We start from the raw sequence: 15,520 nt of genomic DNA, 5'->3' as shown, positions 1-15,520 counted from the left end.
AAAAATATATACTGAGTTTGTATTAAATACATTAATCCTTATTAATCTTTATGCAATCCTAATGACAAGATTATGATTAATTGAAGAAGCGAGGCAACAGTACTACTATGTTTATCACTGTACATTAGTACCATAACTCCTCCTTCTTTCCTTCTGCGGCACTGGGGATTTGAACTCAAGAGGTTTACATTGGTTAGGCAAGTGCTCTAGTACTTGAGTCATGCCCCCTGTCCGTTTATATATTCATTAACTTTTCTTTTTTTTTTTTTTGGTCCGGTCGTGGGGCCTGAACTCTGGGTCTGGGCGCTGTCCCTCAGCTCTTCAGCTCAAGGCTAGCACTCTACCACTGGAGCCACAGCGCCACTTCCGGCTTTTTTCTTTTTGCTTATGTGGTGCTGAGGAATCGAACCCAGGGCCTCGAGCATGCAAGGCAAGCGCTCTACCACTGAGCCACCTTCCCAGCCCTCTTTTTTTTTTTTTGTGCTATCCTGAGACTTAAACTCAGGTTCTGGGTGCTGTCCCTAAGCTTTTCTGCTCAAGGCTAGTACTGAACTTCAGTCACTGTTCCACTTGTGGCTTCTGTGGTTATTCAGAGATAGGAGTCTCATGGACTTTCCTGCCCAGGCTGGCTTTGAACCATGATCCTCAGGTCTCAGCCTCCTGAGTAGCTAGGATGACAGGCGTGAGCCACCAGCACCTGGCTTGGCTCTTTTTTCTTGCTTTGAGTTGACCAGGCTTGGCCTCAAACTATTTGGTTCCACCAATCGTCCTGCTTAGCCTCCCCTAGATGGGATTATATGCACATACCATCATACTCAGCCTAAGAACTCTGGTTCTTAAATATGTAATATTCTAAAAAAATGTCATTTGCATGAGCTTTCATGTCACAGACACACTAAATAAGATATTCAGTGCATTTATTTCACATTTGTACTCTGCTACATTTTTAAAAAAACAAAGTTTGATTTTAAAAATACTGAGAGGAGGCTGGGAAGGTGGCTCAATAGTAGAATGCTTGCTTTGCAGCATGAGGCTCTGGGTTCGATTCCTCAGCACACATAAGTAGAAAAAGCTGGAAGTGGTGCTGTTGTGGCTTGAGCTGAGGAACAGCACCCAGGCCCAGAGTTTAGGCCCCATGACCAACAAAAAAAAACAAAACACAAAACTCGGATCCTAGCTACTTAGGAAGCTTAGATCTAAAGATGATGGTTCAAAGCCAGCCCTGGCAAAAAAATTCTGTGAGACTCTTACACCCAATTAACCAGCAAAAAGCCAGAAGTGGAGCTGTGGCTTAAGTGGTAGAGTGCTATCCTTGAGCAAAAATAGGTCAAAGACAGCATCTAGGTCCTGAGTTCAAGCCCCAGGACTGACTAACACACACATACATAAAACACCTAAAATCTGGCAAGGTATAAAGGTAATTTTTATTCTTGGCTTTTTATACAAACATTAAATGATAGGTTAAAAGAATATACATATTCTTTTTTTTTTTTTTTGGTAGGTCATGGAGCCTGAACTCTGGCCTAGGGTCTGTCCCTCATCTCTTCAGCTCAAGACTAGCACTCTACCACTTGAGCCATAGCGCAACTTCTGGTCTTTTCTGCTTCTGTGGTACTGAGGAATCGAACCCAGGACCTCATGCATGCAAGGCTAGCACTCTACCAGTGAGCCACCTTCCTAGCCTACGTATTCTATTTCAAACAGATTTGCACATGTGGGTTTTATTTATCATCAGGAAAACATCACAAAGACTTCTGCCTTATTGAAACTGACTCCTTACTTACCTCTTCTTTGGTTCTCTATATTAAAAAAGCTTTTTATTTTTTTTGGGTCCAGTTGTGGGGCCTGAACTCTGGGCCTGGGCACTGTCCCTCAGCTCTTCAGCTCAAGGCTAGCGCTCTACCACTTGAGCTACAGCGCCACTTCCGGCTTTTTTCTTTTTGCATATGTGGTGCTGGGGAATCGAACCCAGGGCCTCAGGCATGCAAGGCAAGCACTCTTACCACTGAGCCACCTTCCCAGCCCCTAAAAAAAGCTTCTTTTGCTCATTCCCATTTAAAAATTCTTAGTCCTCTACCAATCTTAGATTCAGAATTTAATAAATTTAATAAATGGGATTATTCTAACGAGTGAATAAATTACATAACTCCTTAAATGATGAAGCATCACTCACCCTGGTCATTGTATCGAGATAGGTCAGTCTGGCTGATATACAGGTCGTGATCGCTGTCTAGTTCCCAGAACTTACAATAAATAACATAGAAATGCTCATAGGAGAAGTAGTCTGTGATTTGGTTTATGTCTTCCTCTTCCTCCAAAAGGGCCAGAGTCTGAAATTATATGAATGAAAGGATTCTTTGGTCAGTCGTGGGGCTTGAACTCTGGGGCTAGACGCTGTCCCATACCTCTTCAGTTCAAGTACCACTTGCACCACAGTGCCAATTCTGGTTTTCTAGTGGTTCGTTGGAGTCTCATAGACTTTCCTGCCTGGGCTGGCTTTGAACTGCGATCCCCAGATCTCAGCCTGCTGATAGATAGGATTATAGGTATGAGCCACCGGTGCCCAGCAAGGATTCTTAAAAAGTTATGAAAACCCAGCTTTAGCCATTGTGGAGACCAGCAGATGTTCAATGAAAATTGAGTTTGGAACGCTCAGTAATGCTTGTTAAGGATAGCATTACTGAAATCTATGCCATGTTTGAGGAAAGCTGCTATGGAGGACATAAAAGCAAGAGAAGGGAAGGACTCTGTCAGAGGTCCCTAGACTGCATGCACATCATGAGATGACAGGATTAGGGACACAGTCATAACCTAACCCTCTTCTTCACTTTTCAGGTACAAGAGCAGTATTAAGAAGGGGGTGGTGGTGGCTGGGAATGTGGCTTAGTGGTAGAGTGCTTGCCTAGCATGCATGAAGCCCTGGGTTCGATTCCTCAGTACCACATAAGCAGAAAAAGCCAGAAGCGGCCCTGTGGCTCAAGTGGTAGAGTGCTAGCCTTGAGGAAAAGAAGCTCAGGGACAGTGCCCAGGCCCTGAGTTCAAGCTACAGGACTGGCAAAATAAAGAAGGCTGGTCGCTTACACCTATGATCCTGGGTACTAAGGAAGCTGAGATCTGAGGATTGCAGTTTGAGGCCAGCCAGGACAGGAAAGTTTGTTAAGACTCTTATCTGCAATTAACCACCAGAAAACACGAAGTAGAGCTGTGGCTCAAAGTGGTAGAGCACTTCTCTTAAGCACAGAAGCTGAGGTACAGTGCTCACAACTGACAAAAAAAAAAAAAAAAAAAAAAAAAAAAAGTGGGTATCCACATAGATACTGCTTAAGTTTTATAATGAAAACAAATTTACCATAAGGACTATACAAGTGTGGTACCACAAGGTGGCCGGGCGTAGAAGGCAGTGTTAGGACAGAGCCCTGGGAAGAATGTAAATCTGGGAACCCCTGACTCATTTTCCCTAGAGAAATACCAGAACCAATGAATTTTTTAGTCGGCGGTTGCTTAGTTATCTAAATTATCATCCAAGTGCATAAACAGATGACATTTTTTCAGAAGTGAAAGGCTGAGGACCAAAGAAATATTAAGGAAATTTCAGAAGTAGAATTAAAAAAGAGAGGGAAGAAATGAGATCAGATGTATCAATAAATACAATGAAAGAAAACTGAAGTTTCCCTTCTAAAAAAATTTTTTTGTGTGTGTATTGGTTCTGGAGCTTGAATTCAGGTCCTAGGGGCTGTTCCTGAGGTTTTGTTTGTTTGTTTGCTCAAGGTTAATGCTCTACCACTCAACCCACAGTTCCACATCTGGCTTTTTTGGTGTTAAATGAACATAAAAATCTCACACACTTTTCTGCCTGGGCTGGCTTTGAACCACCACAATCTCAGATCTCAGCTTCCTGAGTAGCTGGGATTACAAGAGGCCCCACCAGGGCCTGGCATTATCTCCCGTTACTGTGAATGCATTAGACTTTTGAAAGGGTAACTTGGCAGGATCTACTGAATTACAATTGCGACATTATCATCAGATCCAGGGTTTGCCCTCTATTCTAGAGGAATGCTTACTCAAATGCCCACAGGAGAGGAAGTTACCACACAAGAGGATGTTTACTGGATCATGGTAAAACAGAAAATATGACAATGACCCGAATATCACTAGATGCATGTGTAATTACTTACAGTTCAACCCACACAATCAATCATGCAATATTTAGAAGGAAATAGATATGAATGGAAATGAACCGTAAGACACCATTAAGTGAAAGAAACAAGTAAATACAATAGTCAGTAGGACACTGGGTATTTTTTTTTTTTTTGTCGGTCGTGGGTCTTGAACTCTGGGCTTGGGTGCTGTCCCTCAGCTCTTCAGCTCAAGGCCAGCACTCTACTGCTTGAGCCACAGCGCCACTTCCGGTTTTCTAGTGGTTTATTGAACCACCACAATCCTCAGATCTCAGCCTCCTGAGTAGCTATGATTACAGGCATGAGCCACTGACACCCGGCGACACTGTGTATTTTGAAAACTCTCAAAAATAGTAGTTATATAAATCAAAAGCATATACACCATGCAGACACTTATAAGGGGATAAAACTACAGATAATATGGGTCCCTCTGGAAAAGGGAGTGAAACACATCAGGGTAAAGAGGTAAGTGGTGACTTCTGCTTATTACTGGAATGTTTTATTGCTTCCCGAGTGTTTGTTGATGACTAAGAGGATGAATAAGGAGAGGGAGAAATTAATCATGCTCTAGACCAGAACACTTGAGCTTTGCTTTCATTTAGCCATCTTCTAGCTGAGTGTTCTTATATGCTATTCAGTTATATTTGAGTCTCTTAATTTTATCAGCAGTCAGAAATGTTGTAATATAATAATGGTTCAAAAACTTCAAGTGATGTGTTCCAGAAATGTGAGGAATTATAAAATGTAATAATCATTCTTGTGATGTTTTGGAATTATGACCATCTTAACCTATTCCATAAAACCTACTGGGAACCCAGGCAGGCACCTGGTGTTCCACAATTCAACAGAAGTTGTAACAATGACTGTTCATTTTACAATATAAGATGTATATCCATTATGGACTTCTAAATTTTCCAAGTCTTCATTACTTTGTCTGTTTCAGATGAAGACAGGAAAAATAAAGAGTAATAAGGTTATATCACTAGCCTAAGCTTCATTTAGTTTGATTCATCTGAAATAAATTGTGAAAAAAATGCATTTTGTTTAGGTTTATAGAAGCTTAAACAACCAGGAATCAAGACTACTATGATAAAAGGCTCCCACTGGTGGTCAATACTTTCTCATTTGAGAAAATAAATAACATAACTGAATAAAACATTTCCTTCTTTCTTCCCTCCCTCCTTTTTTTTGTCAGTTGTGGGGCTTGAACTCTGGGTCTGGGTGCTGTCCCTCAGCTCTTCAGCTCAGGGCTAGCAAGTACTCAACCACTTGAGCCACAGCGCCACTTCTGGTTTTCTAGTGGTTGATTGGAGATAGTCTCACAGATGTTCCTGCCCGGCTGGCTTTGAACCACGATCCTCAGATCTCAGCCTCCTGTGTAGCTAGGATGACAGGTGTGAGCCACCAGTGGCTGGCCTGTTTTTTTAGGACTGAGACCCGGACTCAAATTCTGTACCTGACACTCCCTCATGGGCTAGTGTTCTACCAACTGAGCCATACCTCCAATCCCTTACTTCTTTACTCCATCCCTCCTTTCCTTTGTCATTTTCTTTCTCCTTCCTTCTTTTCTCTCTTTTTTTTGTTTTTACTCCCTTTATCCAGGAGCACCTGGTTAGCCACTGCTGAAAGAACAAATGTCCCTATTCTCCCATTTCTTTTCTTTTTTTTTTTGTCCGTGGGGGCTTGAACTCTGGGCCTGGGCACTGTCCCTCAACTCTTCAGTTCAAGGCCAGCGTTCTACCACTTGAGTCACAGCCCCACTTCTGGCCTTTTCTGCTTATGTGGTGCTGAGGAATCGAACCCAGGGCCTCATGCATGCAAGGCAAGCACTCTACCACTGAGCCACCTTCCCAGCCCTATTCTTCCATTTCTTTGGCAAGGCCCAGCCCACCCTTTCGTTTTCTCCCTCTCCCAGGACCCGACCCCCCCCCACCCCCCCATGACACTGCCTGGCAGTTCTCCTGAGAAGGACACTTCCAGGATCCTGGCTTTTGCCTATGCTGCTGCTTCAGTCTGGGATCCCTTTTCTACTAATGTTTTATATCTTGGCTGAATTCTGGGTGTGCCCCAAGAACAGGATCCTCAGTCCTTGGGTGAGCCTTTGCGCCTGTTCCTGCATGTCTGTGGGATTCACTGAGGAAGGTATGGCTGGCTGAAGGCTTGTGCATGGCTTCCAGTGCGTGCCTCAAGGTGGGAATCCTGTTCTTCTGTTTGCTTGGCCCTGCCTTCACTCTGGCGTTTCATTGCTGAAAGTAATGACAGTACTTTGCACACAGTGAGCCCCTGACTATGGGTTACACAAAGCTTATTGACGTTGATCAGTGTATCTTTATGGAAGTGGCATACCTGCAAAAAGTTGCTTTTTCTTAGCTCTGTTGAAGTGATTCTTCCACTCCAAGATCTGTTGACGGTATAGAATATTCTTTGAATAACCTGGTTCCAAAGGGAAAAAAAAAACTAATTAAAATCATGAAGGATCTCTGTTGTTTTATTTTATTTATTTATTTATTTGTCGGTCATGGGGCCTGAACTCTGGGCCTGGGAGCTGTCCCTCAGCTCTTCAGTTCAAGGCAAGGACTCTACCACTTGAGCCACAGCACCACTTCCAGGTTTTACTGCTTGTGTGGTGCTGAGGAATTGAACTCAGGGCTTCATACATGCAAGCAAGCACTCTACCATTGAGTCACCTCCCTAGCCCCTGTTATTATTATTTTTAATTTTTTGTTGGTTGTGGGACTGAAACTCTGGGCCTGGACGCTGTCCCTCAACTCTTCAGCTCAAGGCTAGCGCTCTACCCACTTGAGCCTCAGTGCCACTTCTGGCTTTTTCTGCTTATGTGGTGCTGAGGAATTAAACCTAGGGCCTCAGGCATGCAAGGCAAGCACTCTACCACTGAGCCACCTTCCCAGCCCAGATCTCTGTTATTTCATCTGAGGCTATACAACAAATAACATTTGGAGCCAGTTTAAGTATTGGCTTTTTCATGTCAAGTGTACTTCTTAGAGAAAATAAAACAAAAACTGTTCTTTTTTTGGGGGGAGGGGGGAGGGGCGGTGCTGGTCTTGGGGCTTGAACTCAGGGCCTAAGCACTGTCTCTGAGCTTAGCAAAAAAACTAAAGGCTAGCATTTGACTACTTGAACCACAGCACCACTTCTGTTTTTTGAGTAGTTAATTGGAGAGATAATCTCGACTCCCCAAATAGCTAGTATTAGAGGCTTGAACCACTGAGCCCAGTTCATTTTTATGTGATTCTAGGCTCTCCCACTCCATTGCCAGAGTGGGGTTTGAACCTAGGGCCCCATGCTTGCTATGCAAGCACTTTTATTACTGGTTCTAAAGAAAAGAAATAATGTCTTTTACTCAACGTGATATTCTTGGCAGTTCATTAAAAAAAGTTTTAAGCTGGGCACTGGTGGCTCACACCTGTCACCCTGGCTACTCAGGAGGATCACAGTTCAAAACCAGCCTGGGCAGGAAAGTCCATGACTTTTTTTTTGGGGGGGGGGGCGGAGAATCTGGTCGTGGGGCCTGAACTCTGGGCCTGGGTGCTGTCCCTCAGCTCTTCAGCTCAAGGCGAGTGCTCTACCACTTGAGCCACAGCGCCACTTCCGGCTTTTTTTTCTGCTTATGTGGTGCTGAGGAATCGAACCCAGGACCTCAGGCATGCAAGGTAAACCCTCTACCACTGAGCCACCTTCCCAGCCCTGAGACTCTTAACTCTAATGAACCACCAGAAAACCAGAAGAAGTGTGTGGCTCAAGTGATAGAGTGCTCACCTTGAGCTGAAGAGCACAGGGACAAGTTCGAGCCCCATGACTAACAAAAAGAAAAAAAAAAGAAAAGAAAAAAAAGAAAAAAAGTTAGCCTAGAAACCATATATGAAAATAAACATTAAGATCTCATTTGTCATAATTACATGTTACCTCTCAGACAATTTCAATCCATATACCAAAATTTTCTTGTTAAACAACGTTAGTTTTTGCCCTTATTTCTTGATTTTTGAGTATTTAAACTGTTTCCTATGTAAGATTTGTATTTATATATCAAATATTTTATATTGTTTTTAGAAGTGTTCTGTTGCCCTTACCACTACTAAACTTTATATTCACTTTGGCTCATTTATATTTCTTTTTCCTTTTAAAACCTTTTTCTTTTCTTTTTTGTTGGTTGTGGGGCTTGAACTCTGGGCCTGGGCGCTGTTCCCTCAGCTCTTCAGCTCTTTGACTCACAGCACCACTTCTGGTTTTCTGGTGGTTTACTGGAGATAAAAGTCTCATGGCCCTTGGGGCTGGGAAGGTGGCTCAGTGGTAGAGTGCTTGCCTTGCATGCACAAGGCCCTGGGTTCGATTCCTCAGCACCATGTAAGCGGAAAAAGCCGGAAGTGGTGCTGTGTTCAAGTGGTAGAGAGCTAGCCTTGAGCTGAAGAGCTGAGGGACAGCGCCCAGGCCCAGAGTTCAAGCCATACAACCGACCAAAAAAAAAAAAGTCTCATGGCCCTTCCTGCCGGGGCTGGCTTTGAACCGTGATCCTCAGATCTCAGCCTCCTTAGTAGCTAGGATGACAGGCGTGAACAACAAGCACCAGCCTTTATTTTATTTTCATAGCCAATAAGTATTCAAATGTTGTGAATTGCTCTGAGGGAAAAGGCATTATAATATAAAAAGTAAACACATGACTCTCCACATACCATCCTTTTTCATTCTTTTGGACAGAATTTGAAAATTTGTAAGAGGTTTGTTAGGAATCACTTTAGCTTCTCCTAACCTGATTTTGTTTGTTTTGTTGGTGTAGGGCTTGAACTCAGGGCTTGGGTGCTGTCCCTGAGCTTTTTGCTCAAGGCTAGCATTCTACCTCTTTGATCCACAGTGCTGCTTCTGGTTCTGTGGTGGTTAATTGCAGATAAAAGTCGCCAGTCCCCACTGGCAAAAAAAAAAAAAAAAAATAACAGCCATATTCAGATCTCAGCCTCCTGAGTAGCTAGGATTACAGGCATGAGCTACCAGCCCCTGTCCCTTCTAACCTGCTTCTTAAATACCATACAAGGCATTCCATTTTCCTTTAGCCTAACCATCTTCCTCAGTAAACCCACTTCATCAGCACCATTGGGCTTCCTTAATACTGAGTCAGCGTTTACAAGACCAAGGCATGGCTGCCACCTGGTGGTCAAAGCATGCACTGCTAGCTCTACATTTGTTCTGCTGCATTTCCAATTTCAGGTCAACTTTTTTTTTTTTTTTTTGGTAGGTTGTGGGCTTGAACTGAGGGCCTAGGCACTGTCCCTGAACTTTTATGCTCAAGGCTAGTGCTCTACCACTTAGAATCACAAAGCCAGTTATAGTTTTCTGATGGTTAATTGGAGATAAGAGCCTCATAGACTCCTATTTGGGCTGGCTTTGAACCACGATCCTGACTTTTAGCATCCTTAGTAGCTAGGATTACAGATGTGAGCCACTGGCACCCAACTACCACTTTTAGATTAATAAAAATCGCTCACGGGCTGGGAAGGTGGCTCAGTGGTAGAGTGCTTGTCTTGTATGCATGAGGCTCTGGGTTCAATACCTCAGCACCGCATAACCAAAAATAACCCATTAGTGGAGCTGTGGCTCACATGGTACAGTGCTCGCCTTGAGCTGAAGAGCTGAGGGACAGTTTCCAGTCCCAGAGTTCAGGCCTCAGGACTGACAAAAAAAAAAAAAAATCACTTTGTGTGTGTGTGTGTGTGGGTCATGGGGCTTGAACTCTGGGCCTGGGCGCTGTCCTCAGCTCTTCAGCTCAAGGTGAACACTCTACCACAAGAGTTATGGCGCCACTTCCAGTTTTCTGGTGGTTTATTGGAGATAAGAGTCTCACAGACTTTCCTGCCTAGTCTGGCTTTGAATCGTGATCCTCAGATTTCAGCCTCCTGAGTAGCTGGGATGACAGGCTTGAGCCACCAGTGCCCCTGGCTATGAGACTCTTATTCCAACGAACCACCAGAAAAAGCTGGAAGTGGTGCTGTGGCTTAAGTGGGAGAGTGCTAGACCTTGAGCAAAAGGAGCTGAGGGACAGCGCCCAGGCCCTGAATTCAAGTCCCACAACTGACAAAACAAAACAAAACACAGAATAATTAGTTACTACTAGTGGGAGGAATGAAACTAAAAATCTTTACTGGGGGTGTCCTGTCAACTCCACAGACACATTGAATGGTAAGTCAGCTGCCTTTCTTATCTATCTATTGGAATGGAAACACACTCATAATCAGTGAATAGAGGCCACCAGGCATGGAAATGCTTGGTAGCTCTGCTTGGTGGCTTGTTGTGATGGCTGGGAATGTGGCTTAGTGCTAGAGTGCTTGCCTAGCACGCATGATGCCGTGGGTTCAATTCCTCAGTGCCAATGTAAATAAAAAAGGCTCTAAGTGGTGCTGCGGCTCAAGTGGTAGAGTGCTGTCCTTGAGCAAAAGAAGCTCAAGGATAGAGCCCAGGCCCCGAGTTCAAGCCCTAGGACTGGAAAAAAAAAAAAAAAGAAAGCAGATGAGATGCAGGCTGAAATTGCAGAGACATTCTCATGCAGAAGCCTGAGCTCCACTTGGCAAGCAGCGGTTGTCCATGGATTATGAATACACTCTTCGGTTAATGTGGCTCTGAAATGTATTCATGGCCTTCTGTAGAATTTGGATTTCTAAGTGATGAGAAATGTCCAACAAACATCTTAGTCATCTTAGTAAAAACATCAGTTCCAGGTTCTCGGTGACTGACATCCCCCATGTCAGCCTAAAAGGATGGATTCGGCTCAATTCAATGCAGATTCTGAATATATCACTAGGACTCCACCTGAGCAAGCTGAGTGGAGAAATATTTCCACCCAGCACCGGTGTCATGAATTATTTTAAATCTCATCGCTTATTTGAAAGACGCACAGAAAGCTGGTGCATGTGATGTAGGGAAGCAGAGCATTGTGGACGAAGGCAGAGCAACTGGGGAATATCTGAACAGGTTTCTGCATTAGTGAGGATAGAAATCTACAGAGTAGGCTGTTCATAGAGGAAGAACACAGTGCCTGGAGTTTGGTGCTTAGCTATAGCGAGAAACAGGAAGGAATCGGAAGGTGAAGTTACAAGGCAGGCAAGGCTGCAGGAATAGGAGGGCAGAAAGTCTTGGCAGGTAAGAAAAGGACCTTACTTGACTTGATAATTGTTTGGAGGTTGATTGTGGTAGAGATCAGGTTAGTACAGTGTGTGGTTAATGAGCATCAATAACTTCTGAGAGAGTCTTGTCACTACAACATCTGGCTCAGATGAAAAATCTTCCAAGTTTTATACAGACAAAGAAAGAGAGCCAATTTAAGGACAAAGAATAAAGTTCTGGGCTGGGAAGGTGGCTCAGTGGTAGAGTGCTTGCCTCACATGTATGAGGCCCTGGGCTCGATTCCTGAGCACCGCATAAGCAGAAAAAGCTGGAAGTGGCGTAGTCTTGAGCTGAAGAGCTGAGACAGTGCCTGGGCCCAGAGTTCAAGTCCCATGACTGACAAAAACAAAACAAAGACCCAGTCAGATTCAGCCTACCGTGGTGATGTATCGGGAGTGGAATTCTGGAGCATCTTTTAGGAACGTAAGGCCAGGGTGTGTATCCACCACATCCTGAAAAAGATCCAACAGTCTGCTTAAAATCTATCTTCCGTCTACTCCTTAACATTCTGAAGACAGGCAATTTACTAAAGACATCTGCTTTAAGGTACTTAACAGCTAATTCTAACATTGATATTAGTTTTACATCAGTTTTATTTTTCCTCCTGATTATTAACTGTAGTTTCCTGCTTCTGTTGCATAGGACATTCTTTTGCTCAAAGTGAGTGCTCTACTACTTGAACCACAGCAACACTTTTGGCTTTTTTGAGTAGTTTCCTGCCAGGCTGGCTTTGAACTATGATCCTGAGATCTCAGCCTTCTGGTTAGCTAGGATGACAGGTGTGAGTCATTGGTGCCTGGCAATCCCCCACTTCTGAAACAAGACTCTAGGACTGTTCCAGCCAAAGTAACCCCCCATGTAATCTGAGGGTATCCCAGCCTGGTTTTCTTCTTGTTACTTTCCTCACATATACTTGCTTTTCAGTATTCTGCTAAATACTCATGGAGAAGCTTCTGGGGTTCTTTGGGGGCTTGTCCCCCTTGGCGGTTCTCTCCTCTTTGGTACTTTGTCCTGAGAGTTCTACCTGCCTTTGTTTCCCCAGGACTTCCAACTGTGTCCTGAATTCAGCAAGCCCACAACCTCCCATTCCTTGGTTTGGACCCTATCTGGACTACAAGCTCTCTGTCATCAAGGTCACCCTGTTTTCTGCCTCTTTTCTGTTGCCCATGTCCAGTCTCCTGAAAATCACTTCCATTTCTTATTTGGTTAATATCTCAGGTGGGAAGGTAAATCCAAATTTGGATTGAGTAGAATATCTATTAATTTTCACTGCTAATTTCATTCCTTTCATTCCCTCCTTTTTTATTATGTTTGTTGTTTTTTTTTTTTGCCAGTCCTGGGGCTTGAACTCAGGGCTTGGGCACTGTCCCTGAGCCTCTTTGTGCTCAAGGCCAGTGCTCTACCACTTGAGCCACAGCACCACCTCTGGCTTTTTCTGTTTATGTAATACTGAGGAATCGAACCCAGGGCTTCATGCATGCTAGGCAAGCCTCTACCACTAAGCCACATTCTCAGCCCTACCTCTCACCCCACCCCACCCCCCCTTTTTTTTTTTTTTTTTTTTGCCAGTCCTGGGGTTTGAACCCTGGGCCTGGGCACTGTCCCTGAGATTTTTTTTTTTTTTGGTTGGTTGGTTGTGGGGCTTTAACTCTGGGCCTGGGAGCTGCTGTCCCTCAGCTCTTCAGCTCAAGGTAAGCGTTCTACCCCTTGAGCCACAGCACCACTTCCAGTTTTCTGAATGGTTTATTGGAAGTAAGAGTCTCAGGGATTTTCCTGCCAGGGCTGGCTTTGAACTGCGATCCTCAGATCTATCTATCTATCTATCTATCTATCTATCTATCTATCTATCTATCCATCCATCCATCCGCTATTAACTAGTTACAAAGAAGTTTCAATTTATTTTACTGAACTCTTTCATTGTCCAAGTCAGTTTTATCATTGATTCTTGTGGACTTTCCAGTTTATTATCACGTTTTAGATTTACAGAAAATTTGAGAAATACAATACAGAGTTCCCAAATATCCCACACCAAAATTTCCTCTATTATTAAACTCTTACCTTAGAATGGCACATATTCCCACTAATAAACCTAATAAACCCATACATCACATTACCTAGTATCTGTTTCCTGTTCTAGGAATTCCCATTATGCTTTAGTTGTCTTTTCTCCTGAGCTTCCTTTGGCTGGGGCAGTTTCTCGGACTTTCCTTGTTTCTGATGACCTAGACATGTTGGGTCTATATAGGTTGTTTCTGGAATGGAATTTGATGCTTTTCTCATGATGAGTTGGGGTTTAATGGGTTGTAGGAGAAGATTGCAGGGGTGATGGGCCATTTTCATCATATCCTGTCAAGGGGACACACTATCAACATGATTTATGACTGCTGACAGTGGCCTTGATCACCAAGCTGAAGCTGTTTGCTGGGTTCTCTACTGTACATCCAACTCTCCCAAGCTGTCCCTGGGATTGCCACACACAGTATATCCCTCAGGAATGGAGAGTTACGTTCCTCCCTTAAATGGTGGACTATACTGAATTCTTTGGAATTTTTCTGCATAGAAGTTGTTTCTCTTCTCCCCGTTCAATGATTTATTTATATCGCTACATGTACTGGGGTTTGGACTCAAGGCCTGGGCACTGTCTCTGAGCTTTTTTGCTCAAGGCTAATGCTCTAACCACTTGAGCCACAGCTCCATGTCTGGATTTTTTGGTGGAAAATTAGAGATATGACTGTCTTGGACTTTTCTGCCCAGGTTGGCTTTGAACTGCAATCCTCAGATCTTAGATTCCTGAGTAGCTAGGATTGCAGGCATGAGCCACAGGTACCAGCTCAAGACTTATCTTTTCTGATATAAAAATATATCAGGACTGGGAATGTGGCTTAGTGGTAGAGTGTTTGCCTAGCATGCATGAAACACTGGGTTTGATTCCTCAGTACCACATATACAGAAAAAGCCAGAAATGGTACTGTAGCTCAAGTGGTAGAGTGCGCAGAAGAGGCTCAGGAACAGTGCCTAGGCCCTGAGGTTAAGCCCCAGGACTGGCAAAAAAAAATTAAAAAAAACCTATCTATCTATCTATCTATCTATCTATCTATGAATAAGAGTTTAAAATTTCATAAACAGAAAAAATACTGCTGTTTCATTCATCTGGTTCCATCAGTAAAAGGTACTCTACATGAGTTTTCTGGATGAGTAAAAGTAATCTATGCCAATAATATAAATCACTGATCTTGCTAAAATCTGCTAAAGGGAACAAGGACTATTGTCCTTATTCCCAGACTGGAGTGTTTTCACAGGTTTTATGTTCTTCTCTTAAGTAGTTTTTCTTAACTCTCCTGACTACTTTTAGACTCTGGGAACTACTTTTAGAGTCTTTGTAGCTCTCAGTGTGTGTGTGTGTATGTGTTTTTGTTGTTGTTGTTGGTTGTGGGGCTTGAACTCTGGGCCTGCGTGCTGTCCCTGAGGTCTTCAGCTCAAGGTGAGCGCTCTACCACTTGAGCCATAGCGCCACTTCTGGTTTTCTGAGTGATTTATTGGACATAAGAGTCTCATAGACTTTCCTGCTCAGGCTGCCTTTACTTCGATCCTCAGATCTCAGCCTTCTGAGTAGCTAGGATGACAGGCGTGAGCCACCGGCACCTGGCTCTCAGTTTTGATTTTATATTTAGTGGTCCTTTCTTCCTATCCTATTTTTATATTTTAAATAAGTCTTGGGTTGAAAATTATAAAAACCCAAATTTTTTGGAAGGATGCTGACATCAAATAGTTGGGAATGTCCGAGTGAAGACTCTGGAGTTCATGACATTAGGCCTGGTTATTCCACAGCCTTTTTTTTTTTTTGCTTTTCTTAACTGTAAGTCAGTGTTTTCCAACCTTGGTTTTTAAGATTTCTGAAGATGCTTCAGTGATCATGGCGGGCGGGGGGGGGGAAGGGGGGAAGGGAGGGAAGCTGGTGAGGAGGTGGGAGACTGAAGGCCCCTCTCCTTTCTGCAGCAGGGAATAGCCCTGCTTTTATCTCTTACTTCTTTTATAGTAGGTTTCTATTTTAAATTTCATTTGACAAAAGGATTTTATGGCTCAAAAAAGTGTCAAAGCCACTTTTGAAGAAATCTGACCTCCAGGTTTGTGTAGCTCAGTTAATGTGTATGAAAGACTTCTGATACTCTATTCAT

The 15,520-nt window shown here is 43.5% G+C and overlaps 1 protein-coding gene across 3 annotated transcripts in view; it reads right to left on the bottom strand.

Moving 5' to 3' along the window:
• Ppp2r3a (protein phosphatase 2 regulatory subunit B''alpha) overlaps window positions 1–15,520 on the bottom strand; it is an 88,375-nt gene that overhangs the window by 18,423 nt on the left and 54,432 nt on the right. For all 3 annotated transcript variants that reach the window (XM_070005468.1, XM_070005467.1, XM_070005469.1), the window contains 3 exons: window positions 11,723–11,797; window positions 6,525–6,611; window positions 2,174–2,330 (listed from right to left, as the gene is read on the bottom strand). In XM_070005468.1, the coding sequence (XP_069861569.1) occupies window positions 2,174–2,330; window positions 6,525–6,611; window positions 11,723–11,797 (319 nt within the window). The remainder of the gene's footprint in view (window positions 1–2,173; window positions 2,331–6,524; window positions 6,612–11,722; window positions 11,798–15,520) is intronic.

The sequence above is a fragment of the Dipodomys merriami genome, unplaced genomic scaffold (genome assembly GCF_024711535.1).
Source record: "Dipodomys merriami isolate MVZ:Mamm:240054 unplaced genomic scaffold, mDipMer1.0.p SCAF_68, whole genome shotgun sequence".
Lineage (NCBI taxonomy): Eukaryota > Metazoa > Chordata > Mammalia > Rodentia > Heteromyidae > Dipodomys > Dipodomys merriami.
This window is presented reverse-complemented; position numbering and strand designations above follow the sequence as displayed.